Here is a 15,602-nt window from a genome sequence, read left to right on the forward strand (position 1 = left end):
TATACTTTCACCAGGGAGAGAGTTGTTACTCTATAATCACAAACGTGTGGGTTCCCTCATTTAGCTGAGCTGTGAATGTTGTTTGACCATCCACACTAAAGGGACAGGCTTCACACCCCCCCCCCCCCTTCAGAACATTTTATCCATCTGCCAGATTCTGCTTGTCAATGACTTCCAACAGCATGAGTGCAAAACAAATTAAGACAGCCGGAACAACTACAGGCATCAGAACAGCGTAGACAGCAACTGAGTAAGTGTTTTACGAATGCATTAAGACAGCACTTTTTCTCACTGTCAAATCTACCCAGGAGGACGCATCCATGCTCAGATGCTTTGCCTTCCTTTGATTCTCAGAAACACCCAGAGATCCCCCAAAACCGACATGGTGATGTAAACACATTTACAGTTGAAGAAAATGTGACAGCTTTCTTTGATTGCGGGGGAATACATTTCCATGTTAACATGCAACCTTTTGCCTTCAAGCTCTGTTCCAAATCGTGACTGGTATCTTCATGTCAACCCGTTAGCAAATGTGACAAAACAATGTGCCTCGATTGGCCAAAGGGTCTGTTCTTATTATTAAACGTTCGTATGTCTTTTTATGTGAACAGTGAACGGTGTAGTCTGAGCGGAGATCAATCCCTTGATCCTCACTGACACTCAGTGGACAAATTCTCCAACTAAATATATCAGTCGCGTGGCCTATCATACAAGAGGTAATTGTCTCTCTGTGGAATCTTTTGGCAGATGTCTCTCATAATGTCTGTTATTATTTTCTGTTCCACTCCATTTTCCGAGGTTCTTGCGGAGCAAATCTCAGTTTCATTGCCGTCATGAAGCCTTTATCATATAGATACCACCCTGGAACTCTTTATTACAGTGCGCATTTACAGAAATAACAGTTATGTAAGAGTCATTAATAGCCTCATCTAGGATTACATTCCCTTTTGAGTTTTTGGAGGAAAAAAGTGAAAATCAGAGTTTATACCTTGCCAACATCATCCTGTGCTCCCTTGGTGTATGATGCTGCACTGTTTAAGGATTTCATCAAATGGCATGTTTATGATGGCTGCGCAATTTTTGTACTCTTGCAAAGTGTCCATATGTGCTCTATGCAGGCAATTCATGTAACTCCACTAGGTGGCAGGGGTACGGCATATGGAACAAAAGATAACCACCGCATACAATAAGTTAAAAAAACCTTAAGCTATCAAAATAATTTTTATGTGTGTTTATTTCAACTGTGCCTGCTTATATCCAGTGAGCTCAATATGTCATGTAGCAATTCTTCCTGGATTTGGCTCTGTATGCCCAATGTTAGATTTGTAATGAAGCGATTCACACATGGTTGAAGTGCACTGTCTCAATTTTTTTACAGAGCATGTTCATACTTCGGTTCACCGTGTAGAAATAACACTTTTTTTACATACAGGGGTAGTCCCCCCCATTTCAGGGCACCATAATGCTTGGGAAATATGAAAGTTATGTAAATGAAAGTAGTCTTAGTACTTGGTCGCATATCTGTGCATGCAATGACTGCTTGAAGTCTGTAACCCATTCACTTCAGCGGGTGATGAGTATCATTCAGGGAGATGAGTATCTTATCTATGAGTATCTATGCACTGCCTGGCCTGTACTCCAGCCATCTTCAGCTCCTGCTTGTAAGGCTAGTTGCCTTACTGTGTGTCTTGAGTTCATCTTATGAACGCATGTTAATTTGGGTTCAGATCAGGTGAATGATTTGGCCAGTCCAGTTTTGGCTTTGAAAAACTCATTAGTTTCTTTAGCAGTATGTTTAGGATCATTGTCTTGCTGTCAGGAGAAGCAACATTCAAGGAGTTTGGAGACGTTTGCTTGAACTTGGGCAGATAAGATGCTTCTTTACACTGCTGCTGTGATCAGCAGTCACATTAGCAATGAAGACAAGTGAGTCTGTGGCAGCCATACATGCTCAAACCCAAAGACCCACACCACCATGTTTCACAGTTCAGGTGGGATCTTTGGCAGTTCCTTTTGGCATCCACACATTGCTCTTGCCATCACTCTGATATAAAGTCAACCTTGGTCTTACAAGACCTCTTACCAGAACTCTGCAGGCTCTTTTAGGTACTTTTTAGCATGCTTTAACCCCTTAAGTCTTACCGGCCCAGGGCTGGGCTGGTGTGGGGTTTTTTTTGCATTAATACATTTTTTTCAAGGTGCAATTTTGAATCACTATGGTAGCAGGATATATCGCTTGAAAGTGTTCAAACTCACATTTCTATCTCTGTAACCTGTTTTGAGATGCCATTGCTTTCGCGGCAACAGTTCCTTACTTTGTAACATGTGGGTGGGGTCAGAGTCGGCGCCAGAGCAGATCTATTGGAGGGGCATTGGGTCATCGGCGGGGGGGGGGGGCACTGCTGTTTGAGGAATATTTTAATGCAGTGGCGACAAAATAGTCCAACGCAGCAGAAATGTTATCAAAACATAAAAAACAAAATACGTTTTTCTTTATTAATATTAATTATTTCATTAGCGAATTTCGGTTTGGTTTTTTTGTTGTTGTTAATTTCCATCACGTCACTTCGAGGCTTTGTGGTAGCCCTATGCACACAGTTTATGCAGTCACAAACACACAGACGATAATAGAAGGTAGAAAGGGGTGGGGTAAAGTTAAGCCCTCTCTCTACTCCACCTAGGACGGAGGCTCACTCAGATGACACACAACGGAGGGCTGTCGTGGAGGCTAAACGCAAATAAATGCAGTTTACCCACCTCTGACATGTCAGAAATAGAGTTTACGTCTGCCTTGACACTGTACTCCAACCACTCTCTGTTGTGAAACCATTTACCGACAAATGATCGCCCCTTACCATTGTAAACAGTTACAGGATACTGTTTTAACACAGTTTGGACAGGCCTGTCAGTCCCGAGATCATAAACCGCTGTCTGCTCACTAGGAGGGCTTGTTGATCGTTGCTCTATGGCTGCGATGGTTAAGTCCGTTCGCGGTTGTCCGCAGCTAGCATTAGCAGAAGGGCCAGGTCAGCTCTCAGAGACTGTGGCTGTACTGGTGGTGGTGGCCGGAGTGTCAGAGTCTGCTGCTGGAAGAGGCTGAGGAGGAGGAGGTCTAAGCCATTTTCGTAAATCCATATTTTGTCGATAATTAGGCTAACTGTCTATCTAGATGGACAACTGCTATTCTTTTCGATTCCAACCAACAACTTGAAATGGATTCTGCGTTAAAACGTTAAAAGCGAAATCAAATGTAACAAGTTCACTCAGCGACCAATGATCATTGACCAAGACCGAGTAACCTGCTATGCACACCCAAAATTATGCGTTTTCCCCCTTAATTTCATTTTATTCCATTTAAGTTACAGTTTGCACATTTAATATTAAAAGAATAACTAAAAGGGATTTTTTTTTGGCCACACCATGGCCTGCGGTAGGAGGGGCATCAATGCTCGCTAGGGGGGGCACGGCCTTTGAATGCCCCACCATGGAGCCGACACTGGGTGGGGTCCTCATCTTCTCTGCTTCTTAGAAATCCACAGACTACACAAATCAAAGTAATGTCCTTTTCACGGCAAGGGTTCCAATGCATTATAGTTTCTAATTATTAGAGCCACAATAGTCTGTATCCACTCAAAAACAGAAAAATATCTACCACTTCCACTGTTTGGGCTTCTGTAACTATGATTAAGTAATACTTTTTCATTTTTAAAATGAGTAAATTTACTCTTGGAAAACAACCCCCAGAGGGTTGCTATCCTGTTCATCTAATTCTCTGTCTTGAAGTATCTCATGGCTTAAACCTGGGACCAAAATTGGGCCATTTTCTTTTATAAACAATAAAACATGCTATCTACTTGTCATTTGTGTTCACATTTATTTTATCATCATATGTTGGCTGAAGTTGTATTGGGAATGAAATGTTTGATATTTTGATAGTGTGGAAAAAGCAAATGTGACAATTCCTCAAAGCATTGTGCTCGGTGAGGAGGCTTAAGGGTGTTACAAAACACTCTCCAGATCTGTGTGTGCTATTTGAGTCTGTTTCAGTAAATCCAAGGATAAAATGTATCTTCACTCTTATAAAGATAAGCCCTTGGTTCCTGGTGTCAGGGAAGTGACCAGTACAGTACGCAGTGATGGGAAAATGCCTTTCATTCAGGCCTCTAATATTAACTGCCTGCTCAATTTGAACAGCTCAGTGCTGAAGTTCTCAGTACATATGTTTCCTGGTTTTGGTACTTTCAGTTTATTCCTGAATTGTGATTGGTGTGCCAGCAGTGTTTTGTTTCCCTCTTTGATTGATTGTTCCAGTTATGTGAGCTCTTATTTTGATTACATTTTGTTCTTGTGTTGGCTTTGTTCATATAAAGTTTATATGTCTTTATAAAGTTTTCCTTCAAAATAGCCACAGTCTCCAAGTCCCAGATATAATGCATCTAATGTACTCACACCATTAATAGCATATTGTAACAAATGCCCTGCCAAATGCATATCTCTTACAGGAACAATTCATACTTCTGAATTAGGCCATTCGGTTGGCTCATATGAAACCCAGACAGGGTCACTGAATGCAGCCGAGACCAGCCTATGCCGTCTGTACTGTGGCTGAGTCCACTGGAGCAGGTGAGGGTAAAATGTAGGCGTGCAACCTGATGGTCTCTCAGGTTCTGTGATTGTTTTTCAGGGTTCTCCCCCAGCTTGAGTTGATTAAAGACCTTTCTCTGCAGCCTGCTTGGGCTCTCTATGTAGCTTTGGGCTGTTTGTTTTCTCTGAGTGAGATAAATAGGAGTTCTAGTTTCCAGTGGAGACAGGCTTCCACAGGCTGTTTGCCAAGTGTGGTGGGTTGGGGGGATGAGGGGGTCAGCACTGTGATTGGTGTCTGTCATGGTGGAAAAGATCTAAAAAAATACCATGAAAAAGACAGATACCACACTGGGTAGGGATGTGAATCCGTCTTTTTCTGTTAATATATTTTTCAAAATATGCAAATGAATGTCCTTATCGCCAATGTTGTGACCTCGGTTTGTATTGTCCAAGTGATCCCTGTCCATTGCTCCTCTCTTTTCCTCTCTTCAGCTGTGTATTTGGTGTTACAGCCAGTCTGATCTGTCAATAAGCTGTGTTGGAGCTTGGCTTGTGCTTGATAGCCTCCCACTGCTTGTGAATTGGAGACTTGACCAGCCAGTCTCTTGACTGGACCTGACAAACAGTGAGTCGTTCTGCTGTGTGAGTGGAGCTCTTATTCTGATTTTTCTTCTCTGATACACTGGAGAAAACCTTTATAGCTGCACATTCGGCCATAAAATAATACATTCTTAGCCAGTAATAGGTATATGCCAATTACTATGGATTAAAAAAATTAAATTAAATTGTTGGTTCCTTTCCTTGATACTATTAATGTTAAATTGAATAAGGAATTAACAAACTCAGAAATTAAGCGTGCCCATAAAGAGGGATAACTCACTATCTTTCTAACTCACTATCTGTCTAAAACTGAAGGAGGATGTTGTTTTTAAAATACTTTTTTTTGATCTGCATAAAACAGTGACTCATCAGACTCCCAAAGAGGTAACTCCATACCATCTGACATCCCAAGAGCACTCTGTCCCACCTGAAGTGCGAGCCATTATTGGGGAGAAAACCATTATCGGTTTCAATCATCTCGGCTTCATCAAAAAAATAACAATGAGTGAACAGAGAGAGCAGCTATTAATACTGGAGCAGCAAGGGGAAAAGGTGTATTACTTTGGGAAATGGCTCTGGTTTGACACATTTGCCCTAATGGGGTGTATTTACAGTATGTCAAAAAAAGAACAAAGTGGGGGTGGGGAGGGGGAGAGAAGAGGGTCAAATTGTGCTGGAAACCAGGTGTCAAAGTGCTCATGTGGAATCAATCTCACAGACCTAATGCATATAGGCAATGCTTAAGATGGAAGGGGCAGAGTGCACATGCAAAATGTTTCCATAATCAAGTACTGACTGTACAGTGTTTTTTCTTCAAGAAAAGATAAGCATGCTTTATCTGTACAATAATCCAATTTTAGCTTTTAGTTTATGACACAGATGCCTCACATGAATCTCCAATCCAGCCAAATTCCTAAATATTTAACAATGTAGTTAACCCTGGAGTGTATGCGCACAGACATAGTTTTCTTGAATATAAAATACAATTTGTTGTCTGAATATACATGCTTGGGATAATGAGAGATAACTAGAAAGCATCAAAGGCAGATTATAAATTAGTTACAATAATAAAAATAAAATAAATACAATTGGGCTCCAGCACATTGTAACAATAGGGTTCTAGCACTTTGTGCTTGGACCCCTAATTAAATAGATTAAAGTGCAAATATACTTTAATAAATAAAAATAATTCCATTTGAACTGGAAATTCCATTTGAAATTTGCCCTCACCCACTGATAGATTCATCATGATGAGCCAGATGAGTTTGGAAGAAGTCAACAAGAAGTGCTCTCAGACACAGTTTCTATCCTAAATACATCTGAGATTCCATTCAGAAAATGAAATCCTCTGAAATAGGAGACAATTCATTAAGAAACTAATTTAAAAATGTCTCAGAAGTGATAAGGGCTTTATTTTTGTGTTATGCTAATGAGATTAATAATAATGGAACAATTACAAAATTGGCACAAAATAAAGAAGCAAAATAAATGCTGCATGACATTAGATGCATATAATTAGAGGCTAGCTTATTTAATGGACGGTTTGGAATTCCTAGTTATATTTATGGCCCTCCCATTGCCAAAATGTCCGGCAACATTTCATATTACCCAACATTGCAGTATGTGGTTCTGCAGTCCCCTAGTGTGAGAGCTCATGTGCATGTGCAGGTCATGTGATGCATCGCTGGAGCAGGCAGACTGCAGCGACTGAGCCAAGAGAAGGGGGCAACCCTGACAACAAAAAACCCAAACAAAATCACTCCTTGGGTTAAACTACAGCCCAGTTCGTAGAATGGTGCTATCGTGAGATGTAATCTTGATGTATTGATATGTGCTATGTATAATATGCCCAAAGATTAATGTAATGCATGGATATTAATGCTGAAGCACTCTAAACACTTTACCCAGATTACTATTGTCATCATTCCATCAATGTACATGACAGTGCAGTTGATGCCCCAGTAGCATAGGCATGGGCTGCAGTCCCTTCCTCTGGTGTATGACAGTATCATTATATTCAGTGATGCGTGCCATATTTGTGTTTGAGCAAGAATTAGATACAGAAGTTTGAGAGAAGAGTGGAAGAGGCATATCATATATTTTGCACTGGATCATATTCATTTTACTGGGTCATGTATGTAGCTGCAGCTAAACAAATGTCCAATTGCGATTAAAAAAACCTAGCATACAGATTGACTGATTGACTTGCCGGCCTTCTGCACACAAAGGTTATGGAAACACCACTGTGTTGCTGTGAAGGAGTGGTCTGACACTGGAATATATGGCGCCTATCAGTGAATCTGTGATTTATTCCTGTCTGGCTAAGTGGATAGGGCTGCTCATGGCATTATTTGTTGGGTCAGACAGAGAATGTGGAGGCTGTCCAAACACCTTTGAGTGACAGGGACCTTTGGACAGTTACATAAGCTGAGTTGTCTAGGTGGTGGGGGCTAATTTATTGCTGTCATTCTCCCTGTTAACAGTCAGATGTGAAATACTAGCACAGAGGATTAGTCACAAAAGATTCAGCCCTTAATTGGACTGACACCTTTGTATATTTACTTATTTTTTGTTTTCATTGTTGTCTTTGAAAGATTGTATCGAAAGATAACAATGATAAAGAGAAAGAAGACAAAAGGAGAAAGAAACAGAATTTAGGAAGTTCACTGAAAAAATGAGATCTATGGTAATAGAAAGAAACATGCCCACTCTCTAGTTCAGTAAATCAAAGCTCTGAAAGTAACATACAGGGGTACTGTCTTCAAGTTGCACATTCTAGCGGTCAGACTAGATTTAAGGCCTGCTCACTGTGTCAGAGACACTAATGATGCTCTGTGCGTATCTCTCACGGCATGCCAGCTTCCTTCAGGTTGGCTTGACCCGCTTGCTTCATTGCCATTGGTTAGTCAAAGGCAGAAGTGTGATCTCACTGAGGGCCCAGTCAACTCAAAACATACCTATCACTTGCACACATACACTACACCTATACACACTCCGAACAAGCACTAGCACACATGCATACAGCCAAAACATCCTCTAATGCAATATCAGTCTTGTGATTAATTGAGTAGGTAAAGAAAGCCTACCCCTTACTTGATTTGTTTCCTATACTCTTTTGGTATCATCTCAGGATATATTTCATAACATCACTGTGATTTTTGTGTGAAGCATCACGGCTGTCGAACGAGTGCAGTAGCCATGCCAGGAGACCACTGCGTGTCTCAAACATGCTCGATTAAGGATGTAAGAAAGGCAAGCGTTTCGGAGAAATGGGCTCAAGTACCTGCACCAGGGGAACTCTTTGTACTCTGCTAAAAGTGTCCTGTCAGTGAATATCTACCCATATTTCCATTCAGTTATTCATTCCTCTTTTACAGAATGCTTTTAGATATGCACTTCAATATGTAGTGGTCCACATCAGATTTTTTTTTCTCTACCTGCCCAGGGCTCCTTGGCAGGATCAGGAAACAATTCTCAGCAACTTGATGAGGCACCTGCATTTTTTTATCTGTGGCTGTTGTCACTCAAGAATTAAAGTTACCGCAACTTAAAGTTTAGGAAGGACTGTGACCTCTCGCTCTGTCTCTCTCTCTCTCCCCAGCATCTCTCTCTCTCTCTCTCTCTCTCCCCATCATCTCTCTCTCTCTCTCTCTCTCTCTCTCTCTCTCTCTCTCTCTATCTCTCTCTCTCTCTCTACCACCCTGTCCCAGTTGAAGGCTTCATTACCATATGACTGTTGTTTTGGCGAGGATTGGTGTGGTGCACCAAATTAAAAGTCACTTGTTGGCCATGGTGATAATTTGTTGGCAGAGGACATTATCTACTCCATTAATCTGTCGAGTTCACTGCATATTGCACTTGACAAAGCTTTGATTTAGATTTTGATGTTCACTCCATTCAGCTAATCCACCTTCCCAAATTTTATCACAGCATCTAATGGTAGACATTTCATTTAAAGCTAGGATTAACCACCAACCATAAATTTGCAATGTCACACATTTTTGGAGTACTGATAGACATGGCACTACCCCCAAAAGCGATATTAACTCCACATGAGCTCACATGATGTTCAAACACAACATGTCCTGAAGTGACATATTTTAGAGTTGCAAGTCTCCCCTACATAACAAGTGTGCTTTTTGGTGCAAATTGCACCATCCGGGTTCAAAGGGTTCATGCTATCAGCTGCCATATTTTCCCTCCTTATACTGCCGCTGGGGCTGAATCTGAAAATGGTGTTGTATGGATTCACCCACCGCTGCTGCCCAGCAGCCCTTCCCTTGACTGGTTAACCATGCTGGTCATTAGAACCCACACCCGGAGCTGGCCAAAACCCCTCCTAAGTCCTCCTAAGGTTTCTTCGGATAGGAATTTGTCACCGGGGAGTTTTTCTTGTTCTTGTGGTGGTTTAGGAGTTTAGGAGTTTTGAGTTTTCCATGAAGCGTGACAATTGACAATTATTTGTGAAATGCACTATACAAAGACATCCTCGCTTGATTTGAAATTACTTTGATTTGAAAGGCACAGAAAAAAATATTAGCCTGCAGTGACAACAATATGACAGCCTCCAAAAAATATTATAACCAAAACATGTAGCCAATTACATTTTACATTCACATCACAAAATATTGGTGTACTGCTGAGAAGCTAAGTGTTGCTGTAAAAATAGTGACAAAAAGCAAACAACAAAGTATAGCCAAACCACAGAGTCATAGACTGTTCACTGCATTGTTACATACCGAACGTCACAAATATTGCATCAAAATCATATTTCAATAGAACACCCAAAATGATCATAAAGACCTATCACCGCTTATAAAAGCTACCACTGCTCGAACGTGAAGTGTCGCAATTCACGAACAATGAAGCGTTGATGTCTTTAATTTGCCTATCTATGCATGAACTGCGCTGTACTGCATTATTTTACATTCACGCTCAGACATTTAGACAGTCTTATTCACTGTGGCTTAGAAAAGTGTATTTTGGGTAAATATCCAAATGTCATTCTGACAAATGTCAACTTGTTGAAGTCTCCATAGGTCACGAAACTCTGCAATTCAAATAGATGCAATAATGTCACTGTATTTCAATGAATTATCCACTGGATATCAGTGTATTGAATTCATATGTGTATCATTATGTGCAGTTATATACATTGTTCTCAATTAAGTATGCCTAACTGAATTATGTACTACATTAACAATAGTACAGAATTTACAATAGCAAAATAAGAATTATACAACCGAATAATATAGTAATTAGGTTGCTTATTTTTAAGTTGCTAATAATATACTATGCAACCTAGGATTGACAAAGTACCCTCCTCCCCCCAAAAAAAAAAAAACATCTTCCTTTATCTCCAGTATCCATCCACTGTTCCCACCTCCTCAAAAATCGTGGCAGTTTTGAAAATCCTTATCACCCCAGATCTCCCACTGCTACGGCTGTGTGCTGCCTCTTTCATATCCGCCTGTCACAGAGACAGCGGTTTGTTTCCTGGGCAGGTTGGGACCGCGGCGATGCTGGTGTCCGCCGCCCCCACCACGTCTGCTCTCCTCCAGCTTTTATATTCTTTTTGGGATTTAATTGTCGGAGCGTGATGATGCGTCTCTGAGACCGCACGTGAAGGCCTCTGGCGTGTCAGATGAACCTGGTGTCTGGATCTAAAATGGTGACATTTAAGGCTGATGAAACAATAGGAGCCATTTGGTGGCCTTTTCTCTGTGTGGTTGTATTTTTGCGTCAGCACTGAATCATAATAAAGCTGTGAGCAAAATAAACAGCAGTGGAACAAACAGACAGAGTCCTACTTTCTGAAGGCATTTGCCTGTAGAGCTGCATTATAGTATGCTATTCATTTCCCTTAAGCTTGTGTGTCCGTGCAAAAGCATTGTACATTGTGCAGATCCGATAGATGAACCAGATGATCAGTTTCGTGCTATTAACAACTGTCTCTCTGCAGCTGAAGATGAATGTGTCATGAATATGCATGGGAGGGTGTTACCAAGGACAATGCCAGCAGCTGGATTGTCTGCCCCCGGGCACACCTCCTGGTGCATATTCATAAATGTTAATGTATTACAGAAAACTGCTGTTAGCAACCAGAACCGCCTACGGTAAAAAAAAAAGTAGAGAGGAATTCAGGATGTGACCATGCAGTTACTGTGTACTTGCTATGAAAGCTGTTGACAAATCACTGTGTCTGCCACATGTTTCAGACGTAGACTGATATAAATGCAGGTTGTCCATAACTGGAAGGTACAGAAGTTATTGGAATGTTGTGAGTGCAGGCTGAGCAGTACGGTGATGCAGTACTGGATGTAAGCTGCAAACACAGACAGTTCTGGAGGCATGCACATGGGTGTGGCATGCTATTCTATACTTGGCAGCAGCCAGGGGAAGTGGATCTTTAGACAGGTGGTAAGATGGCAAACAGTGCTGCAGTCGGAGTGGCACATTCAGATCCCTTCCGCCTCGATTCCTAATGTAAGTCATGCAAAATCACAGGGAATATACAGTATACACTCAGTGACCTCGTTATTAGGTAGACATGTATTGGGTAGACAATCATGTGGCAGCAACTAAATGCATAAAAGCGTGCAGACATGGTCAAGAGATTGAGTTGTTTTTCAAACCAAATGTCAGAATGTGAAAGAAATGTGATCTAAGTGACTTGAAATGATTGTTGGTGCCAGACAGGTTGGTTTGAGTATCTCTGAAACTGCTGATCTCCTAGGATTTTCACAAACAACAGTCTATAAAGTTTGCAGAGAATGGTGTGAAAAACAAAAAACATCCATTCAGCAGTTCTGTGGGCAAAAATGCATTGTCAGAGGAGAGGTCAGAGGAGAGGACAGTATTGCAAATAACCACGTATTACAATAGTGGTATACAGAAGAGCATCTCTGAACACAAAACACATCAAACCTTTAAGTGGATGAGCTACAGCAGCAGAACACTCAATACATAAAAAAACAAGTCTAAAAAATGCCTAATAAAGTGCTGACTGAGTATATCTGAATATAGTAACTATAAAATATAGTCAATGGGGATGTCTGCCCTGGGGCCAGCCCTCCATGCTAGACCTTCAGAGACACAAACATGTGCAATATGCTCGCATGCATACACACACACACACACACCCTCACACGCACACACACACACACACACACACACACACACCCTCACACGCACACACACACACACACACACACACGCACGTATATAACCTTTCAACAGCAAATGCAATATGTGTGAGAGGGAACAAACAGCCGTTAAGGTCTGTGTAGTTTGCCGGCAGCCATCTTGGCTCTAACCAGATGGTGACTTGCAAAAGAGCCAGGAAGGATGCCAGGTTCCTGAACAATCACAAACACCTATGATGAATGGACAAATAGGTGAGGGTATAGAACTGTAGCCAACGCACACACTGTGGAAGGATGGAAGAGCAGGGAAGCTGTGGGTAGCAGATACGCACAGTTTTTGTCCAATGGACCTGGGACATAAACCTTTCCAAAATGTTTTCTGTGGCTGATACAGTCAGAATAGACTCCTTGCTGGAACACCCTGAATGGAATATTTAACTCAAATGGGTTGTCTTATAAAACTAAAATTAAATGAATCTCTAAACTGTAATCAAAATCTGGAAATAAACTTTATCTGCTGAGGTGTGTGTGGTCTACTGGTCAATCCTCACAGTCATCAAACAGCTTTCAAACACAGTCCGCCAGTAACAATTTCCACACGATATTTTGCTCCTACTCTTGTTTTTGTAGTAACTGAAATCTTGTTTCATTGTCTGTGCCTTATATTTAATTTATGCCTTTATAACAGTTTTTGTTACGACCCCAAGAACAGTTCAACAATAATGTATTAAATCATTACATTTATTGCATTCATCGAAAAAACAAAACTCTGGGAACACATTAATCTGGATTGACTGAGAGGCCGGAACAATGTGCACCACAGAACAGCTCCAGGTGCCTCCTAGGTCTGCCTTACTTTACACAAGGAAAATAAAACATCTGAGGTATTCATCTCCTTCTCTCCACAGAGGGACATGCTGGATGTGAGCCAGATAATGAAGGACCTGGCGTCTATGGTGCACGAGCAGGGCGATGCCATAGGTGAGACACTGCACTACGCTACCCACAATGCACCCGGGCTGACCAACCACGACACTGTCCATACTGACTGATTCTGGAGACAAAGAGTGATTTCAATAATCCATATGACATTTGTAATGTCTTGCTTTCAATCGTGTCTGAGATTGATCTGTAAGGATTATATGCAGGGATATGTTTATAGGCAAATGCAACTTTTTTAGCTGTCCTAGAGGAAAGAACATTTTTTGCTTTATCCTTCATGATTTTAGAGATTCCAAACACTTATCTAGGATGCTACTCCCTTCTCTCTTCACTGCAAGGTGGACTATGGCCTGTCACAATTAAACAGTCCATATTTCCACCATTAATTAGGCCATAGTCCATTATTAAACAGGATTAGGCCGCCATTAAATAGCTCATAGTTTACCATTGAATAGGTCATAGTAAACCATTAAAGAGGCCATAGCCGACCATTAGCCCTCTGGGTCTAAGATGTTGACAAAATCAGATAAACTTGACCTATGAATTTACCTATGAGGTAAACCTTTCATTTTGTTTTGGAAAATGGCATGAATAACTGGACGAGAAGTTTTTCATGCCTTGCAGGAAAGCAGTAATTAAGAGGCAAAACAACTAATCATATCTTGACAGTGAAGATGACAATGTAGTTATTATTTGTTGGTGTGTGTTTCTACAACATTTCTGTACGTGTTCAAAACAAATGTTTACAATTTGTGTGATTTAGAGCAATTTTCAACCCACATATGATTCTAAGCTACTTACTGCTCCAATATTAATGTAGCTGAGTTTGTGCTGAAAACAAAAATATGAAATGCTTTGGAATCACTGTATATATAAAGTTGATTAAAATTAAAGAAATGTGAGAGCATGGCACAATCACTAGTGTTTCTCAGTTTGCCCTCAGACCCCAGTGGGTTAAATTGGCCATATCCCACCATTGAATAGGTCATAGAGGCCATAGCCCACCATTAAACAGGCCATAATCTACCATTAAACAGGTCACAGTCCACCATTGAACAGACCATAGTTCACCTTTAACTTGGCCATAGATCAATATTAAACACATTCTATGTGCATATAATGTAGAATAAACACTTCCTGTTGATGAACAAAATATCTTTCTAGACAGAAGACATAAGAACAAGGACAACAACAGCAATATCTGCAGGCGTGGCTAGCACATTCTCCCCGCTGCAAGCTCCTCTTCCCTAATCAGGATCTGTTCAGACAGGGAGTACGGCAGGCTAGGGGAGGCTGTTGTGAGACACATCCGAGGCCAGGTTATTGGCTGAGAGCACGGGGCGAACACAGAGAGAAATGAACAGCAGCGGGGCCTGCTCATCAGGGGAGCCCTCCCCACAGCTGTGGGGCGGGCCTGGATAACCAGGGTCGTGCCTAGACCATAGGTGGTGCTAATGATGGAGACGGGGCATGGCGGGGGACCCCACAGGGCTGCTTTATTAACCGAGAAGATGGGAAGACACGGAGATAGGGTAAGGGTTGTTCAGTGAAGAGAGCATTGAAATAATGAATTAGGGGAAGGGTTCATCACTAGAGGGGGCATGGCTGATGTACTGGTAATCACTTTGTACTTTGTACTGAGGACAAAGGTCTGCATGAAACACGGATCTTTGCTGTTTTCTTCTGTTCTACTTATAATTATTGCTTTTATAATATAGGTGATGCTTTTTGAGTATTCCTATACACGCATATAAAGCAAACAAAATGGTGATGGTCATTTAGTGTGGACAAGAGATCAGTTTTCATATTTCAGAACATTAAACCATATAAATGTCCGTGTGTGTATATGTGTGTGTCTGTGTGTGTGTGTGTGCATTCGTGTGTGCATGTGATTGATTAATTGGTCATGGTCATTATAGTGTGGACAAGAGATTCATAATCTCTAACTCAGTTTTCATATTTCAGAACATTAAACCATATCATTTCCTGTGTGTGTGTGCATGCACGTCTGTGTGTGTGTGTGTGTGTGTATGCGTGCATGCATGTGAGCAAGTGATTGATTAATTGGATCATAAAGCTCAAATTCAATTGTAAAACTGTTTGGCTGTGTTTTCCACATGGTGGTGGAGAGATTTGTCACTTGCCTGCATAAAGTTGTTTTATGGCACCATTTCAGGACCTCCCAATTTTAATTACTCACTTTGTATTCTAATTAGTACCTTGCTGCAGAGAGGACAGCAACCTGTCCACATTCATTCCCCTTTTAATTACTCCTGTGTGTGCAATACTTTTAGGTGGCTACAGTTTTTGTATGTAGATTAATTTAGGGAA

General features: G+C 41.1%; 1 protein-coding gene across 2 annotated transcripts in view; it reads left to right on the forward strand.

The window, feature by feature from the left end:
- The window catches only part of tsnare1 (T-SNARE Domain Containing 1), a 177,636-nt gene that overhangs the window by 92,667 nt on the left and 69,367 nt on the right, over positions 1-15,602 (forward strand). For both annotated transcript variants that reach the window (XM_061262253.1, XM_061262263.1), the window contains exon 9: positions 13,238-13,310. In XM_061262253.1, the coding sequence (XP_061118237.1) occupies positions 13,238-13,310 (73 nt within the window). The remainder of the gene's footprint in view (positions 1-13,237; positions 13,311-15,602) is intronic.

Source organism: Conger conger, chromosome 1 (assembly GCF_963514075.1).
Source record: "Conger conger chromosome 1, fConCon1.1, whole genome shotgun sequence".
Classification (NCBI taxonomy): domain Eukaryota; kingdom Metazoa; phylum Chordata; class Actinopteri; order Anguilliformes; family Congridae; genus Conger; species Conger conger.